Genomic DNA, 15682 nt, shown 5'->3' with positions numbered 1-15682 from the left:
GAACCTGGATTTATGCAGGAAATAGCCCAGCTTGATTGTCATGCACATTGTGTAAAGAGTTGTCACTTTGGATGGGCTATCACCAGCAGGAGAGTGAATTTGTGTGGGGGGGTGGAGGGTGAGAAAACCTGGATTTGTGCTGGAAATCACTTTAGATAAGCTATTACCAGCAGGACAGTGGGGTGGGAATAGGTATTGTTTCATATTCTCTGTGTATATATAAAGCCTGCTGCAGTTTCCACGATATGCATCTGAGGAAGTGAGCTGTAGCTCACGAAAGCTTATGCTCTAATAAATTGGTTAGTCTCTAAGGTGCCACAAGTCCTCCTTTTCTTTTTGCGAATACAGACTAACACGGCTGCTACTCTGAAACCTGTCATATATCTTTGAAACTTTACACTTTAAACAATCTCTTGTCTTCTTGCAGGATGATGGCTGTCTTTAAATAATGATACACTGTATTTGTTGCAATATTACAACACCAGAGTTCAAGTACTTTGGGTTGTAATTGGCTAGCCATATCTCCTACTATTTATTTTCTTATTTCTCCCCATTTAATGTACTAATATTTAGTGGAGCAGGAAAGCATTGTGACAGCATAATGGCATATTGTTTGAAAGCAATGGTCTTCCATTTCCAAGGCTTCTGTTTAAAATGCAATAATTATCTGCTAATATATCTGGGATATATTATTGCAGGATTGATTAGTAAAGAACTTGTTGGTGCTATGGTCCTATTTAATTGTGTGTGTGTGTGTGTGTATATATATATATGTATATATAATATGTATTGGGAAAAAAACTCTGTAGATGCTGCACTAGCTGGCTAAATATTATTTGTAAGATGCATCTGCTGAAGTTTAGATAAGCTTATTGTTCATGGAATGTGGAAACAACTCCATACAGTGACAAAACAAAAAGAACTTAATACCTTGTGTGTAATGCAATAACCACAGAATTATAATTGCCTTGTGTAAAGTATCTGGTAATGAAGGCAGATAATAGAATTCTTGCAAATGCAAATGCTAACTGGCTCCCCAGTGCTAGGCAGAGAACTGAAAAGTGATACCAGCTGGAGGAAAAAGACATCTAAAAATGTATTAAAAAGAAGATGCCTTAGATGCATGTTTGTTTAGGTAAATACTTGTATAAATGATCTTATGAGAGTCTTATTAAGAGGCAAACTGAGAATACTAACAGAATGTTATAGGAAATCATGAAGAAACCCAAAGGATATTTGTATGCAGACTGGATAATGACAGCTCTGGGAATAGTGTGGCAGCATTTACACTACAATCACCTAGCACAGAGGACAGCCCTTTGAGGAGTATTTAAGGAGTGTTAATAGGTGGAGCTTGTAAAAGCCAATACTTCCTGTTATCCCCAATAGTGTAAGTATGCCCTGCTGAGCAGAGATTTAATTTTAAAAACAAAACAGAGTATGGTGTGGGTGTGTGTGTATTTTTACACATGCATGCATAAAAATTGCATTTACTGTAGCAGTATGTGATGCATGTGCCCTCTTACCAGGCTAAGACGAAAGGAGTACTTGTGGCACCTTAGAGACTAACCAATTTATTTGAGCATAAGCTTTCGTGAGCTACAGCTCACTTCATCGTATGCATACTGTGGAAACTGCAGAAGACATTATATACACAGGTTTCAGAGTAGCAGCCGTGTTAGTCTGTATTCGCAAAAAGAAAAGGAGGACTTGTGGCACCTTAGAGACTAACCAATTTATTAGAGCATAAGCTTTCGTGAGCTACAGCTCACTTCATCGGATGCATACCGTGGAAACTGCAGCAGACTTTATATATACACAGAGAATATGAAACAATACCTGCACAAATCCAGGTTTTCTCACATCCCCCCCACCCCCATACACACACAAACTCACTCTCCTGCTGGTAATAGCTCATCCAAACTGACCACTCTTCAAGTTTAAATCCAAGTTAAACCAGAACATCTGGGGGGGGGGGGGTAGGAAAAAACAAGAGGACACAGGCTACCTTGCATAATGACTTAGCCACTCCCAGTCTGTATTTAAGCCTAAATTAATAGTATCCAATTTGCAAATGAATTCCAATTCAGCAGTTTCTCGCTGGAGTCTGGATTTGAAGTTTTTTTGTTTTAAGATAGCAACCTTCATGTCTGTGATTGCGTGACCAGAGAGATTGAAGTGTTCTCCGACTGGTTTATGAATGTTATAATTCTTGACATCTGATTTGTGTCCATTTATTCTTTTACGTAGAGACTGTCCAGTTTGACCAATGTACATGGCAGAGGGGCATTGCTGGCACATGATGGCATATATCACATTGGTGGATGTGCAGGTGAACGAGCCTCTGATAGTGTGGCTGATGTTATTAGGCCCTGTGATGGTGTCCCCTGAATAGATATGTGGGCACAGTTGGCAACGGGCTTTGTTGCAAGGATAAGTTCCTGGGTTAGTGGTTCTGTTGTGTGCAATTACAGACATGAAGGCTTAAATACAGACTGGGAGTGGCTAAGTCATTATGCAAGGTAGCCTATTTCCCCTTGTTTTTTCCTCCCCCCCCACCCCCCCGACGTTCTGGTTAAACTTGGATTTATGCTGGAAATAGCCCACCTTGATTATCATACACATTGTAAGGAGAGTGGTCAGTTTGGATAAGCTATTACCAGCAGGAGAGTGAGTTTGTGTGTGTGGTTTTTGGAAAAAGGGGTGTGTGTGAGAAAACCTGGATTTGTGCTGGAAATGGCCTACCTTGATTATCATACACATTGTAAAGAGAAAAGGAGTACTTGTGGCACCTTAGAGACTAACCAATTTATTTGAGCATGAGCTTTCGTGAGCTACAGCTCACTTCACCGGATGCATACCGTGGAACCACGGTATGCATCCGATGAAGTGAGCTGTAGCTCACGAAAGCTCATGCTCAAATAAATTGGTTAGTCTCTAAGGTGCCACAAGTACTCCTTTTCTTTTTGCGAATACAGACTAACACAGCTGTTACTCTGAAATTGTAAAGAGAGTGGTCACTTTGGATGGGCTATTACCAGCAGGAGAGTGAGTTTGCGGGGGGGAAGGGTGAGAAAACCTGGATTTGTGCTGGAAATGGCCCAACTTGATTATCATACACATTGTAAGGAGAGTGATCACTTTAGATAAGCTATTACCAGCAGGAGAGTGGGGTGGGAGGAGGTATAGTTTCATGGTCTCTGTGTATATAATGTCTTCTGCAGTTTCCACAGTATGCATCCGATGAAGTGAGCTGTAGCTCATGAAAGCTTATGCTCAAATAAATTGGTTAGTCTCTAAGGTGCCACAAGTACTCCTTTTCTTTTTGCGAATACAGACTAACACGGCTGTTACTCTGAAACCTTTCTCCATAGAGTTTGATCCTGGAAAATTGCCCTCAACTTCCACTGGTTCAATGTGAGTTGAGGGTGCTCAGTACTTCGTAGGATCATCCCCCGATCCCCTAAATCAATCATAAAGATATGCACCAATTACACACTTAGATTCACAGACTATACCCCATGATCACCGATATCTGCCATACACTTCACAAAATTTATTTGTTAAACTCTATTCCTCCACAAACACCAATTCCAAAACAAATTAGCCTGTTAAAAAAAATACAGACTGCTAGCACTAGCAAATGAAATGGAAAATTATAGGTTTTGATTGTTACGTGTGTCTCAGCCTGACCATTAAAAAGAAAGATGAAATTTGACTAATCTGTTCTCACTCTCTTCCTCCTGTCAATAATACTTAAGGTTAAGATTTTGTCACGGGTATTTTTAATAAAGGCCATGGACAGATCATGGGCAATAAAAAAAAATTCACGAAAGCCTGCAACCTGTCCGTGACTTTTATTAAAAACACCCTGTGGGGTGGGGAGCTAACTGCTGGAGACCCACCAGGGGCTGACTGCTCCAACCCTGCAGCATTGACCAAGCCCGGCCACTGCTCCACCCTAGCCGCTGCTCTTGTAGCAACAGCTGACTGCTGTCAGCCAGCCGCTGCTCCTGCTCTGGCCCTGGGAGCTGATCCAGCAGCCCTGGGAGCTGATTCAGCCCCAGGGTCTGCTCCTGTGGTGGCAGCTGCTGCTGCTTCCCAGCCCTGGGGGCTGACCTGGCCCTGGCTACTGCTTCTGAGGCAGTGGCTACGGCTCCAGCCCTGGGCCCCCAACCGGCAGCTGCTCTTGTGACAGCAGCTATTGCATCTGCTCCGGTGGAGACTGACCCGACCCTGTCCACTGCTCTGGCAGCAACTACTCCAGCAGTAGGGGCAGATCGCCAGCCACTGCTCAGGCCACAACTCCAGCCCTGCTACTCCTCTTGGGTGGGGGGGGGCGACAGCTGTTCCAGCTCCGCTGTGGTAGGCTGAAGCCAAAGAAGTCACGGTATCTGTGACCTCTGTGACAAAATCAGATCCTTAATACTCCTTTAAATGCTCTAGCTTGAGGCTGAAGTTATGAGTTGCACTGTTACAGGGTGCAGGAAGACCAGTTGCTCAGTGTTATATCAGCAGAGTCTATTATTAGTAACTCTTAATTCTAAGCTTTGTCTGGACTGGTGGTTAAGACACACGACTGGAATTCAAGAGTAATAAAGTATCTATTTAACCTGGTCAGGAATTTCATAACAATAAACAAACCCTTTGGATAATACACAAATAAATATACAACACCAAAGTGCCTTATCAACACTAATTAATTAATAGTTCCGTAATTCACCTAAGGGTTGAGGCTTCCTACACCAACTGTACAGTTAGGAGAATTGAGGCCAGAGAGGATAAGTGAGCAGCAAAAAGGTCACAGAACAGAGCTGGGAATACAACCTCTATTTCCCTAACCCGGAGCCCTGTGCCCTAGCTGCTGGATTTCCTCATTCTATCAGTTGTGAAGCAGTAGACCTTGAGGATGATCAAAATCTTCTGTACTATTTACATAGAATTATAAAGATTATAAAAGTATAATTGATAAGTAATCAGCAAGGCCCATTCTGATTTTGCAGCCACAACACTGGCACGGAATACAGCATATCCAAGCAGGAGCCCAGGGCAGCCTGCAGTCAGGCCCTCTGCTCACTCAGTTGAGACTCTAACAGAGTGAATGGAAGGAACACGTTATAGCATAGCCCCTCCAATCGGTGCATGAGTACACAGACTCTGCGGGGGGAGAGATTTGTTGCTGGAGTGACTTTATAAAACCAATACCTGTGTATGGAGTTCTATTCCGGAACTGAAAATAATTGATGCATTAAAGCAGATTGTACTTTAATTATAAATATTCTACTCAGCACCGTGAAACTGCAGCATACTGTACTTAAAAGCAGTGCTGGACTCCGAGAAGTGAATATACAAATAAAAATAGCACCTTTTTCTTGGTTCTGCTTATTCAGAGTCCTATTCACTTTTTAAAATGACAATAATATGTTTTACTCCTATTAGTACGGACTCCAGACCCCTAAGGAAAAAGTAACTAAACTTTATGTGGCTTATCATTGTTATTTACGAAGTTCCAACAGCAGGGCCAAATAGTGCTTCAAAGGTCAACCCCACAATGTTACTTAGCAGAGTAGAAGTAAATATGGTATGGTAAAGACAATAATAGGTCATTGCAGGAAGGAGCACAGAAGTGTTAAAAATTTCCTATTAAAGAGACTATTTCTTTTGTAAATGTTTTTCTCTCCCTGTTGCTGTGTGAAAAACCCACATACACCCACTTCCTTTGTGTGGGCTGGCCCCATCGTGAACTTACCATATCTATTTAGGAAGCAATCATTTGAAACAGTTTTCAGAGTAGCAGCCGTGTTCGCAAAAAGAACAGGAGGACTTGTGGCACCTTAGAGACTAACAAATTTATTTGAGCATAAACTTTTGTGAACTACAGCTCACTTCATCGGCGATGAAGAGTGAGTTTGTGTGTGTGGTTTTTGGAAGGGGGGGGGTGAGAAAACCTGGATTTGTGCTGGAAATGGCCCAACTTGATTATCATACACATTGTAAGGAGAAAAAAGAAAAGGAGTACTTGTGGCACCTTAGAGACTAACCAATTTATTTGAGCATAAGCTTTCGTGAGCTACAGCTCACTTCATCGGATGCATACCGTGGAAACTGCAGCAGACTTTATATATACACAGAAAATATGAAACAATACCTCCTCCCACCCCACTCTCCTGCTGGTGATAGCCCATCCAAAGTGACAACTCTTTACACAATGTGCATGACAATCAAGTTGGGCTATTTCCTGCACAAATCCAGGTTCTCTCACATCCCCCCCACCCCCATACACACACAAACTCATAGAATCATAGAATATCAGGGTTGGAAGGGACCCCAGAAGGTCATCTAGTCCAACCCCCTGCTCCAAGCAGGACCAATTCCCAGTTAAATCATCCCAGCCAGGGCTTTGTCAAGCCTGACCTTAAAAACCTCTAAGGAAGGAGATTCTACCACCTCCCTAGGTAACGCATTCCAGTGTTTCACCACCCTCTTAGTGAAAAAGTTTTTCCTAATATCCAATCTAAACCTCCCCCACTGCAACTTGAGACCATTACTCCTCGTTCTGTCATCTGCTACCATTGAGAACAGTCTAGAGCCATCCTCTTTGGAACCCCCTTTCAGGTAGTTGAAAGCAGCTATCAAATCCCCCCTCATTCTTCTCTTCTGCAGGCTAAACAATCCCAGATCCCTCAGCCTCTCCTCATAACTCATGTGTTCCAGTCCCCTAATCATTTTTGTTGCCCTTTGCTGGACTCTCTCCAATTTATCCACATCCTTCTTGAAGTGTGGGGCCCAAAACTGGACACAGTACTCCAGATGAGGCCTCACCAATGTCGAATAGAGGGGAACGATCACGTCCCTCGATCTGCTCGCTATGCCCCTACTTATACATCCCAAAATGCCATTGGCCTTCTTGGCAACAAGGGCACACTGCTGACTCATATCCAGCTTCTCGTCCACTGTCACCCCTAGGTCCTTTTCCGCAGAACTGCTGCCTAGCCATTCGGTCCCTAGTCTGTAGCTGTGCATTGGGTTCTTCCGTCCTAAGTGCAGGACCCTGCACTTATCCTTATTGAACCTCATCAGATTTCTTTTGGCCCAATCCTCCAATTTGTCTAGGTCTTTCTGTATCCTATCCCTCCCCTCCAGCGTATCTACCACTCCTCCCAGTTTAGTATCATCCGCAAATTTGCTGAGAGTGCAATCCACACCATCCTCCAGATCATTTATGAAGATATTGAACAAAACTGGCCCCAGGACCGACCCTTGGGGTACTCCACTTGATACCGGCTGCCAACTAGATATGGAGCCATTGATCACTACCCGTTGAGCCCGACAATCTAGCCAGCTTTCTACCCACCTTGTAGTGCATTCATCCAGCCCATACTTCCTTAACTTGCTGACAAGAATACTGTGGGAGACCGTGTCAAAAGCTTTGCTAAAGTCAAGAAACAATACATCCACTGCTTTCCCTTCATCCACAGAACCAGTAATCTCATCATAAAAGGCGATTAGATTAGTCAGGCATGACCTTCCCTTGGTGAATCCATGCTGGCTGTTCCTGATCACTTTCCTCTCATGCAAGTGCTTCAGGATTGATTCTTTGAGGACCTGCTCCATGATTTTTCCAGGGACTGAAGTGAGGCTGACTGGCCTGTAGTTCCCAGGATCCTCCTTCTTCCCTTTTTTAAAGATTGGCACTACATTAGCCTTTTTCCAGTCATCCGGGACTTCCCCGGTTCGCCACGAGTTTTCAAAGATAATGGCCAATGGCTCTGCAATCACAGCCGCCAATTCCTTCAGCACTCTCGGATGCAACTCGTCCGGCCCCATGGACTTGTGCACGTCCAGCTTTTCTAAATAGTCCCTAACCACCTCTATCTCCACAGAGGGCTGGCCATCTCTTCCCCATTTTGTGATGCCCAGCGCAGCAGTCTGGGAGCTGACCTTGTTCGTGAAAACAGAGGCAAAAAAAGCATTGAGTACATTAGCTTTTTCCACATCCTCTGTCACTAAGTTGCCTCCCTCATTCAGTAAGGGGCCCACACATTCCTTGGCTTTCTTCTTGTTGCCAACATACCTGAAGAAACCCTTCTTGTTACTCTTGACATCTCTGGCTAGCTGCAGCTCCAGGTGCGATTTGGCCCTCCTGATAACATTCCTACATGCCCGAGCAATATTTTTATACTCTTCCCTGGTCATATGTCCAACCTTCCACTTCTTGTAAGCTTCTTTTTTATGTTTAAGATCCGCTAGGATTTCACCATTAAGCCAAGCTGGTCGCCTGCCATATTTACTATTCTTTCGACTCATTGGGATGGTTTGTCCCTGTAACCTCAACAGGGATTCCTTGAAATACAGCCAGCTCTCCTGGACTCCTTTCCCCTTCAACTCACTCTCCTGCTGGTAATAGCTCATCCAAACTGACCACTCTCCAAGTTTAAATCCAAGTTAAACCAGAACATCTGGGGGTGGGGTAGGAAAAAACAAGAGGACACAGGCTACCTTGCATAATGACTTAGCCACTCCCAGTCTGTATTTAAGCCTAAATTAATAGTATCCAATTTGCAAATGAATTCCAATTCAGCAGTTTCTCGTGGAGTCTGGATCTGAAGTTTTTTTGTTTTAAGATAGCGACCTTCATGTCTGTAATTGCATGACCAGAGAGATTGAAGTGTTCTCCGACTAGTTAATGAATGTTATAATTTTTGACATCGGATTTGTGTCCATTTATTCTTTTACATAGAGACTGTCCAGTTTGCCCAATGTACATGGCAGAGGGGCATTGCAGGCACATGATGGCATATATCACATTGGTGGATGTGCAGGTGAATGAGCCTCTGATAGTGTGGCTGATGTTATTAGGCCCTGTGATGGTGTCCCCACATTGTAAGGAGAGATTGTAAGGACCCACATGGTGTCCCCACATTGTAAGGAGAGTGATCACTTTAGATAAGCTATTACCAGCAGGAGAGTGGGGTGGGAGGAGGTATTGTTTCATGGTCTCTGTGTGTATATAATGTCTTCTGCAGTTTCCACAGTATGCATCCGATGAAGTGAGCTGTAGCTCACGAAAGCTTATGCTCAAATAAATTGGTTAGTCTCTACGGTGCCACAAGTACTCCTTTTCTTTCTATGGAGAAAGCTAGCTTTCTTTCTTTCTTACTCACTTTTTATTTTATCTCTCCACTACTCTTCCTGTTGCCATGGAAACATGCAGTAACAGTTAAATTGTACTGCTAATGTGCCTTTTCCTGTAGTAGAATGGTAATAGCTGATATTTGATCTAGCCCAAGTGCTGACTCAGGGACACAGTTGTACATATACTCTCCTCTACCCCTTTACTCTTTTTAACGGATAATGCATCAGTCTCATTCACCGTGTGCTTCTTAAAAGTGATATCCAGTCACAGTTAATTACTTCAATTTCCTTTTTTGATGCCATTGAAGTGTTGGAATTAGATGATGATATGAAACTGGCTTTAAAAACTGTGCTGAATTTGGAACAAAATGGCACAGAGCAATGAGAAGCTATGAGACTTATCTTTCTAAGAACAAGTTGTAGAAATCCATATGCTAGTCTGAGAGAACTACCCCATATTTTTCCCTTTGGAAAAATGTAAATAGAAAATTTCTCCAGCACATTCAATTATATAAATCTAACATTTCATTCCAACTAATTTTTAAAAGTGTCACAATTTGCTTTGTAGTGCTCCATCAAGCTGAATGGAAACTTGTTTTTTTTAAAAAAAAACCCATAATAGAAGCTCAAATTAAACATATACCGCAAATTTAAAAAAATTGTAAGAGGATCAAAAAAATACCACCATGGCTAAACAACAGCATTAAAAGAGGTGATTAGAGGCAAAAAGGCATCCTTTAAAAATTGGAAGTCAACTCCTACTGAGGAAAGTAGAAAGAAGCATAAATTTTGGCAAGTCAAAGTATAATTAGGCAGGCCAAAAAAGAATTTGAAGAGCAACTAGCAAAAGACTCAAAAACTAACAGCAAAAATATTAAGTATATCAGAAGCAGGAAGCCTGCCAAACAATCAATGGGGCCACTGAACGATCGAGGTGCTGAAGGAGCACTCGAGGAAAAGAAGGCCATTGTGGAGAAGCAAAATGAATTCTTTACATTGCTCTTCACTGCAGAGGCTTTGAGGGGGATTCCCAGAGCTGAGCTGTTCTTTTTAGGAACTGTCTCATATTGAGGGCAATAAAAGAGGTTTTGGAACAAATTGAAAAATTAAACAGTCATAAGTCACCAGGACCAGATGTACAGAACTACTAACTGTGGTATGTAACCTATCACTTAAATCAGCCTCTTTACCAGATTACTGGAGGATAGCTAATATGACGCTAATTTTTTTGAAGGCTCCAGAAGCGATCCTGTCAATTACAGGCTGGTAAGCCTAACTTCAGTACCAGGCAAACTGGTTCAAACTATAGCAAAGAACAGAATTGTCAGGTGCATAGATAAACAGTTTGTTGGGGAAAAGTCAACACAGCTCTTGTAAAGGGAAATCATGACTCACTAATCTATTACAAGTTCTCTGAGGGGGGCAACAAACATATGGACAAGGGTGATCCAGTGTATATAGTGTACTTGGACTTTCCAAAGGCCATGGACAAGGTCCTTCACCAAAGGCTCTAAGCAAACTAAGCAGTCTTGGGGTAAGAGGGAAGGTCCTCTCATGGATCAGTAACTGGTTAAAAGGCAGGAAACAAAGGGTAGAAATGAATGGTCAGTTTTCATAATGGAGAGAGGTAAATAGTAGTGTCCCCCAGGGATCTGTATTGGGACCAGTTCTGTTAATCATATTTGTAAATGATCTGGAAAAATGGGTAAACAGTGAGGTGGCAAAGTTTCCAGACCATATAAAATTACTCAAGATCGTTGAGTCCAAAACAGACTGAAGAATTACAAAGGGATCTCACAAAACTGTGTGATTGGGCATATAAAATTGAATGTTGATAAATGCAAAGTAATGCATATTGGAAAACATAATCGCAATTATACATACAAAATGATGTTTTGTAAATTAGCTGTTACCGCTTAAGAAAGAGATCTTGGAGTCATTGTGGATAGTTCTCTGAAAACATCTGCTCAATGTGCAGTAGCAGTCAAAAAAGCTAACCGTGTTAGGAACTATGAGGAAAGAGATAGCTAATAGGATGGTAAACAACATAATGCCACTATATAAATCCATGGTACGTCCACACTTTGAATACTGTATGCAGTTCTGGTTAAAGCTATATTAAAAATGGAAAAGATACAGAGAAGGGCAACAAAAATGATTAAGGGTATGAAACAGCTTCCATATGAGGAGAGATTTAAAAGACTGGGACTTTTCAGCTTGGAAAAGAGACAACTGATGGGGGATGTCATGGAGGTCTATAGAATCATGACTAATGTGTAGAAAATGAATAAGGAAGCGTTATTTACCCCTTCACATGACACAAGAACTGTGGGTCACCCAATGAAATTAATAGGCAACCCGTTTAAAGCTAACAAAAGGAAGTAACTGGTTCTTCACACAATGCACAGTCAACCTGTGGAACTTGTTGCCAGGGGATGTTGTGAAGGCCAAAACCATAACTGGGTTCAAAAACGAATTGTATAAATTCACGAAGGATAGTTCCATCAATGGCTATTAGCTAAGACTGTCACAGGTGCAACCCCATGCTCTGGGTATCCCTAAGTTCCTGACTGCTAGATGCTGGGACTGGACAATAGGGTATGGATCACTTTGATAATTGCTCTGTTCTGTTCACTTCCCTTTGAAGCATCTGGCATTGGCCACTGTCGGAAGACAGGATACTGGGCAAGAGGGACCATTGGTCTGACCCAGTATGGCCGTTCTTATGTTCTAATTTCCATGCTGGGAACCCCAAATGCCAGAAACCCATAGTGATGCTGAGAGTCAGGTAATGTGTAGCGTACCTAGATGTGTTCACAGTCGGCTGCATATAATTTTATTTTGTGTTTGTTTTATTCTATTTTTCAGAGAAGATCCGACAAAGATATGCAGATCTGCCAGGGGAGTTGCACATTATTGAGCTTGAGAAAGATACGAATGGGCTTGGACTCAGCCTTGCTGGCAACAAGGACAGGTCTCGTATGAGCATTTTCATAGTTGGCATCAATCCAGATGGACCTGCAGGAAGAGATGGAAGAATGCACATTGGTGATGAACTTTTAGAGGTAAATGATTCCTTTGGCTATATGATAGGGTTGGTGTCGAGAGGGAAGAAAGCCTGTGAACCTAGTAATGAAATACAAAATAAAGATTTGGTGCCAGTTCATGGAACTGTGGTGACTTATGTCAGCTGAGGAACAAAGAAACAGAAGAAGGTATTAAGATGAATGGAAAATGGGTAACATTCACTATGCAGATGAGACAATGCTGTTGGCTGATTCAGAAGGTCTGATGAAGTTAGTGGAGGTTATATGTGAATATGACCAAGAATATGGGTTAGAGTTGAATGTGGACAAGATAAAAACTATGGTGGTATCCAATGATCCTGTGATATTCCAGTGAACAACATAGTCATACAGCAAGTGAGAAATTATTGCTACTTAGGAAGTATTACAGAAGATGGAAAATCAAATATTGAGGTCAGCACCAGAATAGCAAGAGTGAATTCTTGAATAAACATCTAATGAGGCCTGGTCTACACTGGTGGGGGGATCGTTCTAAGATACGCAACTTCAGCTATGAGAATAGTGTAGCTGAAGTCAACGTATCTTAGATTGACTTAGAATCACTTACTTCATGTCCTCGCAGCGCGGGATCAACGGCTGCCACTCCCCCATCAACTCCGCTTCCGCCTCTCGCCGTGGTGGAGTTCTGGAGTCGACGGCAGAGCGATCGGGGATCGATTTATCCATCTACACTAGACGTGATAAATCGATCCCCGATAGATCGATCACTACCTGCCGATCCGGAGGGTAGCGTAGACATGACCTGAGAAAGGGACGTAACTTCTGACTGTTTAAAAACTTATATATGGTCTGTGTTAAATTATGGCTGTGAAACATGGACTTTCAAACAATAATAAAGAAACTACAATCCTTCAAATTATGGTGGTGTAGAAGAATTCTACAAATATCATGGATAGACCAGTAACCAATGAAAAAGTATTGGAGATGACTGGAACTCAACGAAAGTTAGAGATCTTATGAAAAGAAAGTTTTGATTTTCGGGCATATTTTAGGAGGTTCAGCGGATGATGCGTGTTTATTGACACTGGCCGAGAAAGTTGATGGCAGGAGAATTTGAGGCAGAAAAGGTATGTCTTGGATGGATGATATGATATCCTGGGTGTGTCAAAAGAGCTATTAATCCACAAAGGGATTAGCAGAGGACCATACAGAATGGGGTACCATGTCTACAAACCTCCAGTGATGCAGGTGTCACATAAGAGGAATAGGATGATTGATAAATGTGTTTTCAGTGAAGAACAAAAATCACATATCTACTTGCTTATGAAAACTGATGTCAATGCAGTCTGTGCTTTCAGAATATTCACAAACTATGGTTACGGAGGGACTACTGAAAAGCAGGTGAGAGAATAGCACAGCTATCCTTGTATTGCATATATTGTTTCATGGAAAAAATCAGTTTACATATAAAATAAGATGAGTCTTGCCTTTTGTAGTTGTCAGGGTTTCCTTCCTTTCCAACTGATAAGAAAATACAATTTCATATTGTGATCCATTTTACTCAGTTGTTAGAATTTAAAACATTCTTTCTTTTTCCTTTCTTTCTTTCTCTTTCTTGCTGTCTGGTGCAAACTAACCCACAGACCAAGTTATTCTATCAGCAAATAAAGCATTTCATCATCTTTTCGCCTCCACCCCTTTTCATCTTCCTGTTTGAAACACATTTTAAACCTTTTGACCTGATATTTGACTACTGCAGAGTGGCACTTAGTACTGAGGGTCTTTTGCTATTCCTGCAGTGGTTCCCACATCATAACTGCTTTACAGGTTTGAAAAAATCATTCATCCCTGTGGATGTTTCTCTTCTGAAGAAGCTTTCACTGAAGAGTAGGTGTGTACTGACCTACTGGACTCAGTGGGAAGCGATGTTGGGTCTTTCAGCAATTCTGTCTCTGTGTTGTATGAGTACCGAATATTTTCTCTCATTTCTTAACCTGAAAAGGAGAAGTCTGACTGTCTGGAGATGCCTTGGGAACACTTAGAATTATCTAAAGATTTGTCAGTGTCTAATTATAGGTTTTCAATGCCCATGAAGTGTAAAAGGCTTGTTTTGAAATAAAGTATCACTGTATGAAATTTATCTCTGTTAGGGTGATAAATTGTGTTTAAAGACTCTGTCTCTTGCTGAAATAATGACAGGCAAATTGCCCTTTCCTGCAAATTCCTGTTGGTCCATGCTTCAGTGACTATAGAATCATAGGGTTAGAAGGGACCGCAAGGGTCATCTAATCTAACCCCTTGTCAAGATGCAGGATTTGTTGTGTTATAACTTTCCAGGGACCGCTACATTTTACAGAAATGTTAAAAGGCCATTTGTCATCCTTTCTCACTCTTGAGCCCTAAAGAAAAGCTAATACTTTAGGCTTTGCTCGCTAAAGTCTAGTAACTACCCACGCCTGTATTCTTTACTGACTCTCAACTCAGGCAGAACTGTCATTGATATCAGTGGGTTTGTGGTTCAGACAAAGAACTGGGGGAAAGATGGTTTCTATTAGTGGGTCTGGCACAGACTTCCTGGGTGGTCTTTTTCATCTCCATCAACTTCTTGGTGCCTCAGTTTCTCCATCTATAAAAGGTGGGTAATAATACTTCCCTACCACACAAGAGTGTTACAAAGCTAAAATGATTAGTGCTTGTGAAATGCTTTGACCTCCTCAGATGAAGCAGGGGAAACTAGAATGAGCATTAAAACTTAAGTCTGAGAGATGGAAATGCATGATGAGATTGCAAGTTATTGTTTGTTTATTATGGGAGTTTGTACTTTGGCAGGAATGTAGATTCTGAAATGTACAAAGAATTAAAGATGAGTTGAAGTAGACTGATAAATCTCTGGTGTGTACCAGCCCAAACAAAATGGACCCACAAATAGAGTAGGTGTTTTGCTGCCCAGAGATCACTGGTCAGGGTAGTTTTGTATGCTAGCTCACTGAACCTTGGAGGACTTTTACACCAATATGCTTGCACAGATAGGGGGAGCCTCTAAGGTTTTCTCCTGGCTCCTAAATTATTCCCGGTGTCATATAATCCTTCTAACCATAGGTACTACTGTCCTTGAGAGATGGGCCATGTTTCAATTCTGGTGAATTTTATAAATATTTATTTTTCAGTGTTACTTAGTAGATTTTTGGAGGGTTTGGGATTTGCATATGTGCTGTATGGTTGCAAGTTGCAAAAGAACTTGGTATTGGCCTAAATCTGCTCCCAGTGAAGTCTGCGAAAGAATTCACAATTTCTACAGTGGAGGAAGAGTAGACCAGTGCTCACCATTTCTGAAAGTGCCGTCCTGTAACAGAACAAACCATGTCCACAGGCCTATAAGTAAATGCCACCTTTAATTTATAGTATAGTATAATTTAAAGAACATTAAGATTGCAAAGTCAAGCAGTCAAAAGTTAGGAAATGCCAGAATTAAAATTCCCTGTGCAATCTTCATTCAATCACCATTGTGTGTATGTGTTATG

The 15682-nt window shown here is 41.7% G+C and overlaps 1 protein-coding gene across 2 annotated transcripts in view; it reads left to right on the top strand.

Annotated features, from left to right (window-relative positions):
* PATJ (PATJ crumbs cell polarity complex component) overlaps positions 1 to 15682 on the top strand; it is a 228617-nt gene that overhangs the window by 136672 nt on the left and 76263 nt on the right. For both annotated transcript variants that reach the window (XM_084636472.1, XM_084636473.1), the window contains one exon: positions 12004 to 12200. In XM_084636472.1, coding sequence (XP_084492598.1) covers positions 12004 to 12200 — 197 coding nt within the window. The remainder of the gene's footprint in view (positions 1 to 12003; positions 12201 to 15682) is intronic.

Source organism: Lepidochelys olivacea (assembly GCF_965140295.1).
Source record: "Lepidochelys olivacea isolate rLepOli2 genome assembly, chromosome: 8".
Classification (NCBI taxonomy): domain Eukaryota; kingdom Metazoa; phylum Chordata; order Testudines; family Cheloniidae; genus Lepidochelys; species Lepidochelys olivacea.
The sequence above is the reverse complement of the archived record's forward strand: the minus strand, read 5'-3'. Positions and strand labels throughout refer to the sequence as shown.